This window comes from Solea senegalensis, linkage group LG14 (genome assembly GCF_019176455.1).
Source record: "Solea senegalensis isolate Sse05_10M linkage group LG14, IFAPA_SoseM_1, whole genome shotgun sequence".
Taxonomy (NCBI): domain Eukaryota; kingdom Metazoa; phylum Chordata; class Actinopteri; order Pleuronectiformes; family Soleidae; genus Solea; species Solea senegalensis.
This window is the reverse complement of record NC_058034.1, coordinates 21,074,873-21,092,870: the sequence shown is the minus strand read 5'-3', so window position 1 is coordinate 21,092,870 and position 17,998 is coordinate 21,074,873. Positions and strand designations below refer to the sequence as shown.

General features: G+C 42.5%; 1 protein-coding gene across 3 annotated transcripts in view; it reads left to right on the top strand.

Annotated features, from left to right (window-relative positions):
* The window catches only part of ptprfa (protein tyrosine phosphatase receptor type Fa), a 243,935-nt gene that overhangs the window by 173,225 nt on the left and 52,712 nt on the right, over positions 1–17,998 (top strand). For 2 of the 3 annotated variants that reach the window (XM_044043823.1, XM_044043824.1), the window contains 5 exons: positions 5,418–5,535; positions 6,176–6,757; positions 8,468–8,577; positions 10,473–10,729; positions 13,115–13,196. In XM_044043823.1, coding sequence (XP_043899758.1) covers positions 5,418–5,535; positions 6,176–6,757; positions 8,468–8,577; positions 10,473–10,729; positions 13,115–13,196 — 1,149 coding nt within the window. The remainder of the gene's footprint in view (positions 1–5,417; positions 5,536–6,175; positions 6,758–8,467; positions 8,578–10,472; positions 10,730–13,114; positions 13,197–17,998) is intronic. The other variant, XM_044043825.1, reaches the window with a different exon arrangement.

Below are 17,998 nucleotides of genomic sequence, written 5' to 3'. Positions count from 1 at the left end.
CTAATTGCCTTTATGTAGCTACAAAATTTTTAACAAGCACATCATTTTTCACAGCTTTGATTGCACCTTTCACAGTGTTACATCATTTTGATGAGTTAAGAGCTTGTTAGCAAGAAGCTAATTAGTTACAAGTAATAGGAAGCAAATTTTCCCATTAATTCTAAGGAGGTCTTTTTTTTTTGAGTAAGAATTGTAAGCCCTTCTTGTAGCATTTATGTGAGCCACGCTGGTGCTGCAGATTGGGCAGGACAGAGGAAACAGGAAATTCAATAATACTGACGCTGCCAGCAAGTGTTAGGACCATAACACGCAAAGTCACGGCTGCTGTTTTCAGACTTAAATCTGCTGCTTTCTGTCTGAGACATCAAGGCTTATTAGTTAGCTCTTTCAAACCAGCACAGCTCCTGTTCCATAACCAAATTTGACTGCTTTATCCTTTACATGAGGATAAAGCAGTGGAAACTGGAGCCAATCCCATCTGACATGTGGTGGCAAAAAGTGGTGTTACAAACTGGACAGGTCGTCAGTCCATGGCAGGGCCAACACAGAGACAGACAACCATCCACACTCACACCAACGCTCAGTTTAAAGAGTCCAGTTAAAGGTGACATAGAATGCTTGTATCACACATATATGTTAGTTATGGAGGTCTACGTACATATATTAACTTGTTTTCATGATTAAAAACCTCCTAATCGCTGCAAACGAGCCGATCAAAATATCTCCTCACTGATGCTCTCGTCAGACCAAAACCACACCCCCAGAACGTGGACTGTGTTGTGATTGGCCAGCCAACGAGAGCTTTCCCACTGTCCTGTGATTGGCCAGGTACCTGGAAGTGACGTAATAGATAGGCCAGCTCTCAGATACACAGCTCCCCCTCTGGCACGGTGGATGCTCTGCATCTCAGCAGCTACAACGAGAGTAGTTCTTCTTCTTCTGCGGTTGAATGTACGCAACCGGATGTGCCCGGACTAGTGCCCGCACCAGGAGGCGCTACGGTGGTGAGTGGAGTGGTGAGGATTTCTGATGACGACATCAAATTAAGGAAGTGCCGATCCGCTTCGCAGAGCCCAGGAAAACAATACAACACTATTTTCTCAGCAGTGGCTGAACTGTTTGTTGTATGTTTTTTGGACCGCGGGAAACAGAAGTACAGAGATGAAACCCACACGGAGAACATGCAAACTCCACACAAGTCCCTTGGTCTAACCAAGACTTGAAGTGGTGACCTTCTTGCTGTGAGGCAACAGTGCAAGCCACAGGCACAGCATACCGGTGAAAATGGTGAAGCAAATAAAGAAAGCTCAGACCAATGTATGGTCTCAAAAATGTGTGTTGGCAATTTGGGTGTCCCGTGAATTTCAGCTCGCAGAACCTTAATTTAAACTGGCATGTTGTCACTTTTGTTTTTACACCAACTCATGCTGGTCGTTGAGCGACACCCAATTTCAATTCTTTGTTTTTTGGACAAAACTAAAGCCTGAGCAGGACCTACAACAGGTGCTACCTGTTGTTCTTTTTGGCCGTTCAGATCCTCCAGTCAGTGGATCGGCACAGGTGAATCAATCTTTGTCAGTCCACCCATGGAGTCATTAGCAGTGAGTGTCTGAATAGTCAGAAGTTCTCACTACAACATCTTCAAGCTGGACTGGATGAGATAAAATTGCATTGGAGATTGTTATTTCATCACATGCTTCAACAATCATAAAAACATAAATATGTGGATTACATGTATATCAGATACACCCAAAATTCTGGTCATAATCACCTTAGTTGAGCTAAAGTGACACAAGTTCCTCATCATGTCTCTGGAAATATCGTAACAGATTTCTGCACGATATACTCTTTGCCGACATATTTGTCTGAAATGAAGTGAACTGGTTCAGATCACGTTAAAGCAAACTTCTGCATCATTCGTGGGGTCTGAATCATTTTGTTTCGCGCTGTTAGTTGCTGAGTGTTTTGTCTTTAATGTTCCAAACTGCTGACAGTTTACAGAGATACATAATGTGTGGACCCCTGAGGTGTGTTGAAGTTCAGCATGCTGGTATGAAATGTCTCTTCAGACTCTTTCCTCTGCCTTAAAACAATGCACATATAGTTTTTTTCCGAATGATGTGGATTTTTCTCTGGAGGAACGTGTCCCTGTTTTCTTTGAATACTCCACAGAATGCTCACAGAACGCTAACAGTGTTCTTACATCTGTTCCAGTTTGAGGCTGTTAACTAACTTTTGTCGTTTTGATTTAAATGGAGCAGTGAAAAAGTTCCTTTAAACTTTTTCCAACGTCAGTAATAGTCGCAGAACTTCTACCTGGTTTGAGTTGTGCAGGTCGTTGCTTATGTTCGTCCACTGTCAATCACACCACAGCCACGCCCTGAAGCAAACTCTTCTAAATGGTCTATTTGGCTGTTAACGGGATCATAATTTAGAAAATGGATGCCATGCCGTGTTGACGTATAGATATGAAACTCGTCATTGAGGCCATAAAATCTTCAGGAAAATATCTACTGATATTCTTATAGACTAATGGTCCCTAATGGTCATTCAGTAGAGTACAGGTTTCAGACACTTCCACATTGGCTTCACTCTCCAGAACTCGAGATGACGTCCATTTTCATACATGGTGCCAGCAACAGCCATGTGGTTGGACGACTGCCTCCTCCTGGATTTAATCATCATTACATCTTCTCGTCTTCTTCTTCGTGTCATCATGAGTTCATGTTTGCTGGTCGCCTTGTGCACGTTCCACACTTCCTGTCCCTGGACTTTGACCTGGAAATGATAGAAGAAGCCGGGACACAGAAGAGGGAGACAAACAGCGAGAAAAGACGAAGAGATACAAATACAGTGGCGTAAATCCTCCTCGGCCTCATTTCACACACTGGTATAGTCAAATTAGATTAAGATGGAGCGAGAGATAAGATGACGCTGATTGTTATTATTTGAACTTTATTTGTTTAACTTATACGATACCCTGGTATAATACAGTAGAACAGTATTTCTGATTGTCCTCCAAGTTCCACCAGAGGAAGCTCACGTACCACAGTTTGAGAACAATGGATTGAACATAAAAAAAAATTCCTCAAAATCAATTACCTATCACCGATGCCTGTGGTACAAACTGACTAACCGACTAAAGACTGAAGAGGGGACACATCGCCACCTAGTGTAGTAGTGTTGTGTTTGTAAACTTGGACAAGGACAGTAACAATGTAGCAGCAGCAGCAGTAGTTCACACAGAAAGGCAGTCACAGCTGAGTGAGTGACCCCACTACCAGACATGTCCTCCTGCCTTAAAAGGTTTCATCCGCTCAGTCCTCGGGAATTCATCCCCTCAGACTCCTGGTGTTAAAAGAGACATGAAAGCCCAATTAGATATTCCCCCCCCTTCTCTTCTCTTTCCCTTTTCTGGCAACAAAATTGAAAAGGAATCGGCGCCCAGATTAAAATAATGAGGCTTTTAGAGATTTTAGAAGCTTTGCATGAGTGACATTTCTCTCTTATCTTTCACCTCCTTCGCCCCGCAGAAGACACTCAAGGCAATATACGTCTTAACTCCTCAGGTCCGCGCTGTGTGCTTTCAAATTAGCATGAGGAGCGAGAACCTTTTGAACGTGCTGTGATAGATATGGAATCAGCAGCTATAAAAGAATAATTAGAGCTCTGGTTGTTTCTGGAAGCCCCGGCTGCTCCTGCAGTGCTTTGCTAATTTGCACTGTCATCTCGGTGCCACTGAAAGACCCCGGGCTGCAGGCGGAGGTGCTGGATTGATGAGAGGGGGAAAAACAGATACCTGCTGTGTGTTCTCCTCTGGAACTGTCATCCACACACACACACACACACAGTCTTATAGCTCTGTCACCGCCCTGCTGCCATTTTTCTCTCATCACAACCTGCAAAACTTCTCTGGGGGGCATTTTGAGGGGGTAAAATGATGCTCTGGTACCAGTAATCACACTGTGTTATAAGAGTCTCTGAGATCATATTTACTTCCTGTCATGAGAGGAATTTTTTATAAACTGTATCAAAGTGATGTGCCGTGTGATAAATGTCGACAGAGGTTTTCCCTTTCAAACAGGGAGTCTCATATGTGGCTGAATAAAGAAGAATTACGTACGTTCGGTCGTTTTGTCAGAGGAGGCGTGTGCTTGGATTTTGTGGATGACAAATATGAATTTACCTGTTTATTATTAACCCAGTCATTGAATTCCTAATGTTTGAATTCACCGGTAGTAGAAGTACTGTCCTCAATCCGATGAATCTGATCGGACCTTCAGTGGAGGATGTTGCCAAACTTGAGTCGCCACCACAGCAAATTTCCAGTCTACTGTTTCCCTTTGATAACTCATCATTAAACCAACTGGGCACATTTTTGAGCCACTGAGATTTTCTGGAAAGAACGCCACGGATATCCGTAGATAAAGTGTGATTGAGCCCGTGTGAGAAGGCCGGGGATCTCCTGACTCAGATAATTACTCACTCAATTCATCATACTTACAAAAAAAAGAGAGTTCATGTGTGAAAATGGCGACTGATTTGATCTCAAATGAGTCAGTTATGTGCGTTCCATGTTTAAGTCATTTATTTATATATAGAATAATCACTAAACACAAAGTTTAGACCTTATTTTTGTTGAGAAAAAATACTGGCAAATGGTGAAATGCAGGGAATAACAGTGCATTTCAACTTAGTGACCCACTTCCTGCAACACCTGTAACAAAAACAATCACAAATCATGTGCAATCATAGTGCAGGGATGCATTACTTTTGAATCAGTTGGTTTTCATCCTGGCGGATTGTACGCGCACTCGGATGGAAGCAACAGGCCTCATATGCATGAGGTGGCCACAATCCTAAAGGATTGATTTGGCCTCCTTTAAGTTCCCTGATCATGTTCACCGGCTCAAGGTCACCAAGGATTGTGCCAGCAATTTTGCTGCACACATTTACAATGCCCTGTGGGCAATTCCCCACCTCCAAATCAACTGATTCAGCTCATCTGGCCATTTATTCATGAACTGCACACTTCTCCTAATCAGAAAAGACAAACATGGGCAGCAGGTAGTCATTGCCCAACCTTTTTTTAAGACACAGAGTAGCCAATAATGAGTGGGGAGCATCTGTGGATGGACATTACCACTGCTGTTAAGAGTTGAACAGTAAAGTCAAGCAGCAGGAAGCATGAACCAAATGGAGCATCTGATGTGAATGAACTGCAGGTTCACTCACCCTCAATTGACTTTTCCCTCAAAAGAGCAGTTTAAGTGGGTCGGGGAGTGGGACCGTGTTGTGTTTGCTTGACTTGTTTAATGTGCCCGAGTGCCTGGCTGACAACACAACAGCCAATTTAACGGGCTCTCTCTCTATTTTCTCTCTCTTTCTGTTCTCCTCTGTGTCTCTCGACCACGCAGGAGGCCATGATAACCGGCCTTCTCCCCGAGACGACCTACTCACTGACTGTAGCCGCATACACAACTAAGGGCGATGGAGCGCGCAGCAAAGCCAAGGTGGTCACCACCACAGGAGCAGGTGTGTGCTGAGTTTGTGCTCTTTGAAAACAGGGGGGGAAGCTCATTTCAGGCTCAGTGATTTTTCACATCAATTCTGCAAACAATGTAAAACAGAAGTGCTACAATAGTTTTTTTATTTACAGTGTATATGTACAAATGAAAATGTTCCCTATCGCCGAGCAGAGTTGGAGGAAGCGAGGAAGAGGAAACACGTTTTTTTAAGAATAGCGAACAGAAGCATGTAAAACAGATGCTGACTTGTGTTCGCCGGCTCCGTGGTCTCACATGGTCACGAGAGGGGAGTATGTTAGTATTTACTGTTGGCACTTTTGACGTGAGATGTTTCAGGAGGACCCGCCTACATTGTCTTTCAAAAGTGATTCATATTTGAAAGCTTCGTGTCCACATGGGGGAGACATTCATTGCACCTTTTGAAAGAGAATAATTTGATTTGTAGATATTATACACACGTGTGTTTACATCATTCCCCACCGCCGAGTCGCATTGACGGGGTAATATCTGATCCGTCTGCTTAGATTAGAGACCTAATCTGCTCACATCTTCATGGGTTACATTTTACACAGATGGAGAATGAATGTGATTTGGTACCATCTCTGTAGCCATAGTGCTGTATGATGAAGCCGACCTGTGTCTTCCAGTGCCCGGTAAGCCCACCATGATGATCAGCACCACCATTGGGAACACCGCCTTGATCCAGTGGCAGCCTCCTAAAGAGATGGTGGGGGAGCACGTGGGTTATCAGCTGCAGTTTAAGAGAGCAGAGGAGGAGGCTTTCACCGTCAAAGACTTCAGAAAGACCGACGATCACTTCACGGTCACCGGCCTCCACAAAGGAGCCACCTACGTCTTCAAACTGTGTGCCAAAAACCGCGCCGGCAACGGGGAGGAGTACGTGAAGGAGATCAGCACCCCGGAAGATATTCCCAGCAGCTACCCGCTGAATCTGAGTGTGGTCGGCCTGACCGCCACCTCCACCCAGCTGGCCTGGGACCCGCCCCCTCTGGCCGAGAGGAACGGGAAGGTCGTCAAGTACGTGGTGGTGTACCGAGACATCAACAGCCAGCACAACAACACCAACGTCACCACGGAGACGCGCATGACCGTCCAGGGTCTGCAGCCCGACACGACCTACGACATCCGAGTCCAGGCTTTCACCAGTAAAGGGGGAGGTCCCATCAGCCCCAGCATCCAGAGCAGGACCATGTCCATGTCCATGCCAGGTGAGAACTGCAGGTGTTTTATCGCTGATGCCTTCTTTAGCTTCATCTTTGACCTCAGCACTCGCTGCATTACTCCATTATTTCATCATTTAGGGGCTGAAAAAAAGAATCTCCCTGCACAGACGTGCACGGGTGTGACCAGATTATTTTTAGGTGTCAGGTGAGCACAGCTGTTCATATAAACCAGGTCAGTGCACAGTGGTGGAAAGGTTCTGTGCATCAGTAGGAGGGATGGAAAATCATCAAGTAGAATCGGTCAGGCTCCTTCAGTTCTCTGCTCACAGGTGGGAAGAAGGAAGTCTGTCGACGGTGAATCTCTGCTCTTCATCTGTGTCCACGGATACACAAACAGCTACTTTCTGTGGTTAGAGTTTCAAAATGTACTGAACTGGGCATTGGAAGCAGCAGTAAATACACACACACACCATCATTAAAGCAGTGTAAGTGTTAGTTTTGAGCAGAACAGAACTTACAGCGTAACTATGCAAGATTTTTATTAGGGCATTGGTCAGTATTGATCACTGGATCAGATATGGGACAGATAAAAAGTGATAATATGATACAATCCGTCAAAGCTATTGCAAAAATGTAAATAAAAATCATTTTCATTGATTTCACCTTCATTTTAGACACTGGACCTTTTTCGGTGAAACGCCTACATGTGTTTTTACACTTTCATTGTTTTTTTGTGATTCTGACACAACCACCGTCATGGCTCTGCTCCTGTCGCTCTCTCGCTCACTGCGGTGGAACGACAGCGACATGCTTCAAAGCAAGGTTCAGTAGAATCAGTTCCAGTGAAGCACTTTTATCAGAAGTGGTGAAACTCAGCAGGATTTAGACTCATTTAGGTTTAGATCATCAGGTCCCTCCCTCAAAGTCTGACCAGACTCTTGAATTTATATGATACATCTACTGTAAATCTAGTCCATGGGTAATGCTCTAATTCTCATTCTTAAGTCTTGTTTTAGTGGTGACAATGTGATATAACAACATGCAAAAGATGAATTTTCTGGCACAGCTTCGAGTCATTGTGTCGCTGAGAAGATACTTTGTCATCACGCTGATTTCTTTCTGATGAATGTTATGGTGCTTTTCCACGACACAGTCCCGGCACGCCTCGCTTCGCCTTGGCACGGCACGGCGCTTCACGGTTCCATTCGTTTTCCATTACTATAGCTCTTCCTCAACGTGGGCGGAGTCGTCATAGCGGAACTGCTGTGACGTGGTTTTCTACACGGCACAAACAAAAACAGTGACTCGTAAAGCAGTTGTTTCGGGTGTAAGTGAATCATTAGAATCAGTTGATTCAAAAGATTTGTTCACAGAATGGTTCAGTACTTGAACGCAGCACAGACTTCTCTGTTAAATATTGATATTTCCTTTGCTAAATGTTGGCGATTAACACACTTTTTTAGGGATTTTTAAGTCTTTTTAAACTGATCTACAGTTCAGCATGGTTTGGTTTGATTCTTGTGTCGGACGTCGCGCTCATGACTCTTCAGTGACGACACACTCTGACCAGTCTGTTGACGTCACATTTCAGTATTTGGCTCTGCTTGCTTGGAACCTTATTATCACTAATGGAAAAGCAAAAAAAATGTGCCGTGCCGTGCAGTGGAAAAGTGCCATCGTGTGTGTGACCAGTTCATCAATTATTCAGTTATATGTTATATTCATGGTTAAAGTAACCTCCTAATAATCATCCAGACCTTCCCCCAGTGTTCACCAAGAACTTTGGAGTGACGGCCGTGACGAAGACGTCCGTCCTGCTGACCTGGGAAGTGCCCGAATCCTACAAGTCTCAAGTTCCTCTCAAGGTAAAAAATCACACACACATAAGAAACAGGAAAGACTTGACAGTGAAACAGCAGCAGCATCTGCAAATGTCAAACTTGTGATTTAAAATCAAACAGAGTCAAAATAAAAACACTTAATAATGTGATAACATTTTAAAACAAGTGTAGGGCCGCAGGACATCGCCTGGGGGGGCTGCATGGGCCGCGAGTTTGAGACCCCTGCGTTAGTGGTTACATAACTCCCCCCGTGATGGGATTATAATGAGGAAATTGTTGTTGTTTTTGCACGTTCTACTTTCATATTTTACACAATTACCTGACAAAACAATGACTTTGTGAAACATTTTGCTGACTCAGCCTCTTTAACACAGCTGCCCCATAAATCATGAGGGGGGTAAAATCAATTTGCACCATATTCAGCTGCTGAGGATGCTGCTGCTGCTGATGTGGCTGATTCTGCTGATGCTGATGCTGCTGCTGCTGCTGCTGATGCTACTTATGTTGTTGCTGCTGCTGCCACACTTTTACGACCGGCCATTTGTTAAGCGCTCGCTGTCTGTCCTGTCACTCAGCGACGCGGCACCACGTCGCTCTGATGATGAGCTCAAGTGCCAAAAACAAAAGTTTATGATCACGGATCGCCAGGTGAATAATAGCACACGGCTAAATCACACTTAATTTACTGAGCCCCCTTGTAACAAAGTGAGTCACTGAGACTTTCACACGGCGCAGGAAGCACTGGAGGTCATGAAGTTTGTTGTCGGTGCAAAGTGGAACCAGAGAAATGTATAAACAGAACCACTGCACATGAAACACAGCAGGAGGAAGATTTAATAAAAGGTTTTACATCATCGTCTGTAGCTGCTGCATGGCCTCTGATCGACAGGTTTAAATATCTCAGAATGGCCCTGAAATTCAGAGATTGGCCGGTGACAAGAGACTTTGACCAATCACAGAGCAGCTCAGAGAGAGAGAGAGGGCGAGATCCAGCACCTGCACATTCTGCTGCAAAGAAACCTGAAATGAATCATAAACGTTTACAATAAACACGAGTAAAACGTCAGCTGAGCGTTTAATGATTGGAAGAATGTTATTATTGTTTCAACAGAAACTTGATCAATGTTGATAAATGTCAGTAAAACGGTATTTCTTTTAAAAATCCCAAAGGGTTTTTTTTTTCTTTAATTTTGATGACCAGTCAAATATGACATATTTATTAATATTTAGTTTTTATATATGTATACAGTGTTTAACAAATTGATTAGACTGCCTGAGGAAACATGAATGGAAACTTAAACTAAAAATGGTATTATTTATAAATATAACAAACCTTGAATTCACATTTTTATACAAAGTAAAAAGTAAATTTGAGACCTGTATATGAACCATAAAGGCTAATATTCAACCACTAAAACAAATTTTTCTGTACAGGAATGCAAGTAAATGACTATAAATCAAGAGATGATAATAATAATAACACTAATAATGTCCTTTTTTTGTAAAACAATACATTGATAACAATAATAATTATATTTAGCAGTGAAAATATCATTTTCAGTTAAAGAGCTTCTACATACTGCTGAATTAACCGTTGCAGAAACATGAACATTTATTTTTGATAATTACCAATGTTTTTCATATAGGGCAGCTGTGGCTTTGGGTGGTGGTGCTGTATATTTTTATATATACAGTATGTACATGAGTGAGGTATAAAGGAAAAGGTTTGAAGAGAATGGTTGGTATATGGAGGCAGGGGGAAGTCTGGCAGTGTTTTGGTGGAGCTTTAAATTACAAACCTGATCATCGCTCCTGAACATGTATACTAGTAAATTGTGAACGTGCCAGTGTAGTTTGAGTTAGGACACATTTACCGTGTGGTAAACACTTGTGTGAAAGAATCTCCTCGTGCCTTTCAGATCCTGTACAACCAGCAGAGTGTGGAGGTCCAGGGCAGCCTGAAGAGGAAGCTCATCACGCAGCTGCAGCCCGACACTGATTACTCCTTTGTGCTGATGAGTCGGGGGAACAGCGCCGGCGGCCTCCAGCAGCAGGTCTCCATCAGGACGGCTCCAGACCTGCTGAAGACCAAGCCTGCTGTTTACCAACAGGACGTGGAGGAGGGCGGGAAAGTGAGCGTCAGTCTGCCCCAGGCGCCTGCAGGAGCCCCTGTCAGGTCTGTGGCGTCTGTAGGATTTTCTTTATGATGGAAAACTAGACTGTGAAATGTTTCTGTTGTCATTTTCACACCTGATAGTCTCTGCTGGACTCGGTTCAGTTGGGAGTCAGCTGGTCTCAGTTTTCTTTCACACTTTCGTGAGATGAACAAGAAAACTCGTTCATCTATTGTTTTAATGCAGGACAACTTCTGTACCCTCCACATACATAAGAGATCTGTCTGTCTGTCTGTCTATCTATCTATCTGTCTGTCTGTCTATCGTCTGTCTGTCTGTCTGTCTATCTATCTATCTATCTATCTGTCTATCTATCTGTCTATCTATCTATCTATCTGTCTATCTATCTATCTATCTGTCTGTCCATCTATCTGTCTATCTATATATCTGTCTGTCTGTCTATCTATCTATGTATGTTTGTCTATCTATCTATCTGTCTGTCTGTCTATCTATCCGTCTATCTGTCTGTCTGTCTATCTGTCTATCTATCTATCTGTCTGTTTGTCAGTGTCTATCTATCTGTCTGTCTATCTGTCTATCTGTCTATCTGTTTGTCTGTCTATCTATCTGTCTATCTATCTATCTGTCTGGCTGTCTATCTATCCGTCTGGCTATCTATATATCTATCTATCTATCTATCTATCTATCTATCTATCGATCTATCTATCTGACTGTCTGTCTGTCTGTCTGTCTGTCTACACACTGTGTTTACCCACAATGCCCTGTGTTGTAGTCCGCTTCCTGAATTTGGTTTGAACCGAGACAGTTCAGTTCTTTGGTGTACAGAGTTCTGGTTGTGCATTCACACCTCCCCAAACAAACCGGATTAAGAAGGAGCAGGTGTGAATGCAGGTGTGAATGCAGGTGTGAATGCTGGTGAGAATGCAGGTGTGAATGTTGGTGTGAATGCAGGTGTGAATGCTGAATGCTGGTGTGAATGCAGGTGTGAATGCTGGTGTGAATGCAGGTGTGAATGCATCTGTGATTGGCTCTTCCAGGCGGCATTTCAATATTGCCCATTAAAAAATAATCGACAGATTAACTATGAAAATCCTCATGACTGGTGGAAGATAGAATATCTTTAATGTTATTGCACAATTACAACAACATTAATTAAATTGCTAAACAAAAGGAGAGAACAAACATAATTAAATGAAAATAGAACGTGCAGGACTTTAAATAATGAATGAGAAGAAGTCATCACTTCCATGATAATGAAGTACGTATGAATTTAACTAAATCATGTGATTTAATGTGTGTTGGCTTCGTGTTGCAGTCGATTGTCACAGATTATGAGCCGCTGAACCACCGCGTGCAGCCTGCGTCGGTTGCATCTTCACAGCGATAGCAGATACAGTCGTGTGTTTACATTATGTATTAAGTTTCCCTGATAACAGTGGAGCGATGTGAGGGGGAGTGTGTGTGTGTGTGTGTTCAAATCAATAACTCAGATACAAGCCTGCCTGCAGGGCGGCCATTACAGCGGCCATTACAAGTCTGCTTTATTTACTTCTTGTCCTGTTACAGCCTGTTCATATCCACCCAATTATCCACTGCCACGGTTCTTTCAGGTCACCGGAGTTTTAAGAACAAACAAAACATTTCGTCCCGACAACGATGTGATTACCACGCGGCCATTTTACAAACAACCACACTGCCTCTTCCTGCTGACCCCCCCTTACACCAGAAAGCAATTTATTTCAGAGAGGAGACTTTTAAAAACACAACTAATCAGCGCAGAGAATCCCAGAGCAAAAGGGGAGCGTGCACTTGAGGAGAAGCTTTTATTTTTTACTCGTGTTATTACCCGACTCCGTCAAGAAGACGGCCGCTGCCAATTACTGCAACTTAATTGTGTTTCAAGTGTTTGTTTCTCTGAAGAAATCCCTCGCAGTATGCTGCTGTAATATGAGAAGTGGGCCCGGATGAAGGGGGTGAAGAATCACTTTCTGTTGACGTTTCAGCACTGAGTAACCGTTAATGCTACGTGGTTGATTTAAGTACGTTTACATGCACAGTTTAATCGAGCTTTATGGTCATAGTCGGACTAAGACAGGCAATCGGACAACTTGCCCAGTCTGAGTTTATATGCGGAGGAAAAAAAGAAATTTATTAGTTGTCTTAGTCCGACTAAGACTAGCCCGAGTTTAGTCGGACTAACGTGTCAGAAAACCGAATTGTCTCAGTCTGACTATAATCTGACTTTCAGTACCACCTGAGAAAATATTGAACTCTTGAAGTAAGACCATTATCATCAACCAGAGGAAGCTTGCGTACCACTGGTGGTACCACAGTTTGAGAACCATGGTTCTAAACAAACCAGAGTTGTTCTCCTACAGTGAGTGTGTGTGTGACACAGAGGTTGTGTTTCTGTGTGTTTGATGCAGGTGGTTCTACATCGTGGTCGTCCCTGTCTCTGCAGCGTCTCTGAACAAATGGGAGACGCCTGAAGACATGGACATACATGAGGTGAGTGGATGTCCACTTCCTTTGGACTACTGATACCTTTAGGTGAAGTTTTAAAGCTAAACTGTCTAATAGATGTAAGAGAATAACTTCAATGGAGCAAAATATTAGGGTTGCAACAACTGTTTGTTTTAGTCCATTAAGTGTTTTAATGTGGAAAAATTTCGATTGAGGTTTATCAGACGTGAAAATCATGATCTTCTTGAATGTCTTTTGTCCAAAAAAACCCTAAATTATTCAATTTTAATGATTCTGTGGAGCAAATAAACCAGAAATATTCACATTTTAGAAAATCAGAACAAAACAAAATGGTTTCAGCCCTAGTGAATTATACAAAGACAACAAGCTTACTTTCGTTTGAAAGAAATTAATTACTTGTGGTGTTATTTATTGCTATTGTCTTTTCTTTTTTTTCAGTCAGGGCATTTCAAGTAAAACAGCTTTGTTGTCTCTCACCAAAACACGCTGAGATCTCATTTAACTACCACGTCTATTTGTTTATACATTTAACAATTATTGTGTTGTTTATCATGTTTATGGGGGTTTTTTTTTTCCATCTTTTCTTAATCAAAAGTACATTTCCTCATCATGTGTTTGCTTTATTCTAAGAACCTTTCTGCTGATTATCAGAGGAATTATATCAAAACAGTCACTCACTGGCCATTTCTGCACTGGAAACACACTTATGTGTGAAAGAGTTGTGATTGTTTGGCTTTACGGCGCAGCTTTTTGCACTGATGATGAATGATGAATACATGAATGTGTTTGTTATTGCCTCCACTAACTAAGGCCTCGTTTTGTCTGCAGCCTAAATCACATTTGTAAACATACCTGATCAGAAGCTGATCTTTCTGAACCAATTGTTCATGTTATATATTATTATTATTATTATAAGTGATCAGATCGGATCCACGTGGGTCCATATTGCCATTGTCTCGTCTCGTCTTCCACATGGATTTCTATAGTTACAGGCCACGGGGGCATTTGGACAATCAAACAGTCAAACATCAATGTTTAGATTCTTATTTCATCCTGTATCTCTGAACTTTAATCTCACCACCTTTTCTAGGTAAATCTGTAGCTTTAATCCCTGCCTCACACTAGAGGATTTTTAAATCTGACTTGATTTTAAAAAAACGTGGGAGACCACAGACACAGCAAACTAATGTTCTAATCCTGAGAGCGCACAGACTCAGTCAAGACACAGGACCACATCACACCTGTGTTGCTTCCTATTCGTTTTAGGATCGATTTGATTGTTGGTTTTTAAAGCTCTTAACAGTTTGGCACCATCTTGCCTCTCCGAACTACTTCACACCCCCCATCCCAATCTCTGAGGTCTAATAACTGGCTGCTCTTAAACTAAAAACCCTGGGGCAATCAGGCCTTTTCTCTAGTTGCCCCCAAACTTGGAAATGAGTTACCCATGGAAATTAAATCTGCCCCCAGATTGCCGCCATTGAACATTTTAAATCCCTTTTAAAGACCCACCTCTTCTCCTTGGCCTTCACTTCAGGATTAGAATAGTCAACCCAGACACTTTTATGTAGGTTTTTCCATTTGACTACTTTTTTATGTCACTATTTTACTGGTATTTTGTATGGATTTTTGATCACTTAAGTCACAAGTTCACTTGACTTAAGTTGACGCACTTGACGATTTCAGGGAATATAAAGAGACATGGAGGCGGACTGACGTCAGTTAATAGCTGTTGTGTGTGCCTGTGTGCGATGTTTTGTGCGGTCCTAAACAAAAGTACACAAACAAACATCAAACGTGTTTAATACTAATCGGGAAGACTCGGCTGCGTCTGTTAATCCCTCACACTGCAGGATAATTTGGTCGGATAATCTGTTCAAATCAGCCTCAAATCTGAAGACACTCACCATTGTCAGATTGGGTCCAAAATCTAGACTATTATTCTCTCGTGTGGAGCAGACGTTCCTATAGGTGATAGTTTTTTCCATTTTTTGAACTCATAAAATAAAGTTTATTTTTTAAAGATATATTGCCCCAGAGTGTGAAATGACAGCATTATCTTACACGTGTGGAATCTGTATAATTTGGCTGTAGATTACGTCTTACAGGCCGTTTGTTTGTGCATTTGCATCTCCCTGTCAAACTGTGATTGATGAGCAGCGCCGCAGCCTCCTGTCGGCTCAGTGGCTGATGGGAAGTGTCTTGCATTAATTTTTTTTACACGGTTAATGTCGAGTCAACAACTTTGTGTTTGTGGTGAGAAGATTGTGTGGGTGTTTTTTTCGGTCAAAGTTTATTTACCGTCTAAACTTGTTTCTTGAAGAGTCCACAAGATCCAATTTTCAGTTTGCATGACAGCTTTTTTTTTTTTTTTGGGTTTATGTTTGTGTAATCTCTGCATGGGTGGAGGATTAAGTGCTGAGTCACTCCCGCTAAGTGAAATGTGTAACAAACAGGATTCAAGGTGTTGCCAAAATCATCGTCAGGTTGCAGTTTATACTGGCAGCGGCTCTAAAGGAAAGCGCTCATCACTAAATCTCCATCTGCCACAGTTTGCTTCTTCATAACCTTTGAATGAGTGGGAGGAGTCTGCTGCTGCTAACAGAAATGTTCACACATCACATCTTCACACTTTCGTTGTGAGGGAAAAACAGTTGTCGCATGAATACATTGACATAATACCAACCACGCTCAAGTAGATAAAGGCCTTTCATTCTCTATCTGTTCACCTGAACATGACTAATCCTATAGTGACGACTTTTTTTTTTTTTTAATTGAGTGATGAAATGATTTGTTTCTCAACTCAACTCAAGCTTTATTTCTAGAGCACCTTTAAAACGACCGCAGTCGGCACAAAAATACATAAATACATAAATAGATGAGAAAAACATCAAATTTGAGAGAAGAAGTGGGTTTTTTGGAGGATTTAAAAGTCTCTCGGCTCTGGGAGGTTCTAATAGATGGGGAGACTGTTCCGGAGTCTGCAGGCAAAGGCCCTGTCACTTCTTGACTTGAGTCTGGTTTGTGGAAACGCAGGAGCTCACAAAGATACAAGAGGGGGGCCATACCATTGAGGGCTTTAAAAACAATTAATAGAAGTTCAAAATCAATACGAAAAACAGACGTGAGCCAGTGGAGGGAAGCTAAAACAACACATAATGAGTCAGTAAATCCCCGTCTTCATAAAATTAGTTGATAGAGAAATGTCAGGAAATGGTAACAGTGCAGAACCTCTAACAAACAGTTTGGTTTGGTACATAATTGTTCTCGCGTTTCCATTAGGAATAGTTCCAACATAAATGTCCCCAACCGCTCCGTTCCCTTGGGGTACCAGAGTAAAATGGTACGGTATGATCTCTCGTGATTGGTGTGAATATCCCATGGATGACGAGACAAACAGCCACAAACCAAGCATTCCACCCACACCCCGCCTACCGAATACCAAGGTACTGTTCTCAGTGGAAACACAAGCCTGACCGAGGACTTTACCATTCCAAACGGTACTGTACCCTGATGGAAACACAGCACTACTGTACAGCGTCTCAGGTTTTGTGTTGTTTCTGTCCTTTACCGTAGTATTTCTCATCCAGACTGCATCCACACAGCTGTTTGTGGAGCGCTGCTGAAGTCCTGCTGAAGGTCTGAAGGTCCAGCTTCCTCTTTAGCAGTAGAATCCACTTCTGAAACACTTCAGTCATGTCTCGCTCGACTCACGTCGTGTGCTTATTCCACCTCGCCTGCTCCTGTTTAAGTTTGCGAGAACAACATTTTTGACGGTATGACGGTGGAAACCTTCAGAGGAAATACTTCTCTGTGAAACTGCTGTGGACCAAAGTTTGTCAGCTGAGGAGACGGCCTTAAACGTGTCTGCATGTCTGAAGACATATCCAGGATTTACACCTGAACTTAAAACACTTATGATTGAATCACTCCGGATTCAGAGTCAGTAATACACTGGTAGTATGAATGACACAAACGTTCTCTCGGGGCAACCATGGATCAGTGGTATGGTAGGTCGTCTTTCAACTAGAAGATTGTGGGTTTGCTCCCTGGTTCTGCTCGTCTACATGCTGATGTGTAACATAACACAGCTTAGAGTGGTCATGAAGACCAGAAAAACAACATATAAATACAAACCATTTACCATTCCCCCATTGTTCACACCACCAAGTATACATGCTGGTGTGAGGACTTTGTCCACGTCAAACAACAGTCTTTCCAATATCTTGAAGCACCTGGGACTTGTCTCTGAAACTGTTATTTCATCTCGCTCTGTCACAACAATCGCAGACTCACGGTGCTCCACGTGAAAGCCTATTGAGAATGGAATAAACAAAGCTATCAAAACATGTCAGCTGAGTTTTATTGTTCCCATTATAGTGGTGATGGGGACAATGACAGTTCCAATTTGACACTTGTTTTGTCCCACACTGTGTCACAAGCTCGGCTAAAAACACAACAGGCGAAATAAATGTGTGCGTGACTTTTGAAGGGATTAACGCAGACATTTTCTATTCATGTTACACACTAGTTCGCGCTCCTAACTGTCGGGCTTGATTGCTGGTTTGTTTTAAGTTCAGGATCGAGAGGGAGAAGCAGACTAATTCAAACACTTAGCATGAGAATGGATTCACTCAGACAATCAGTTATATATACGCCACTTTTTTACAAATATAGTCCACTGACAAGGGACAGCATCAAATTGGGTTCACTTTCATTGTCCACATCAGATAAATAAAGTAGAGCGAGTTTCCCTCAGTCGACGCCAAACTCCGAGAAAGAGCCTGAGAAGCACATGTTGTTTTTGAGAGGTTCAGAGGTTTAGG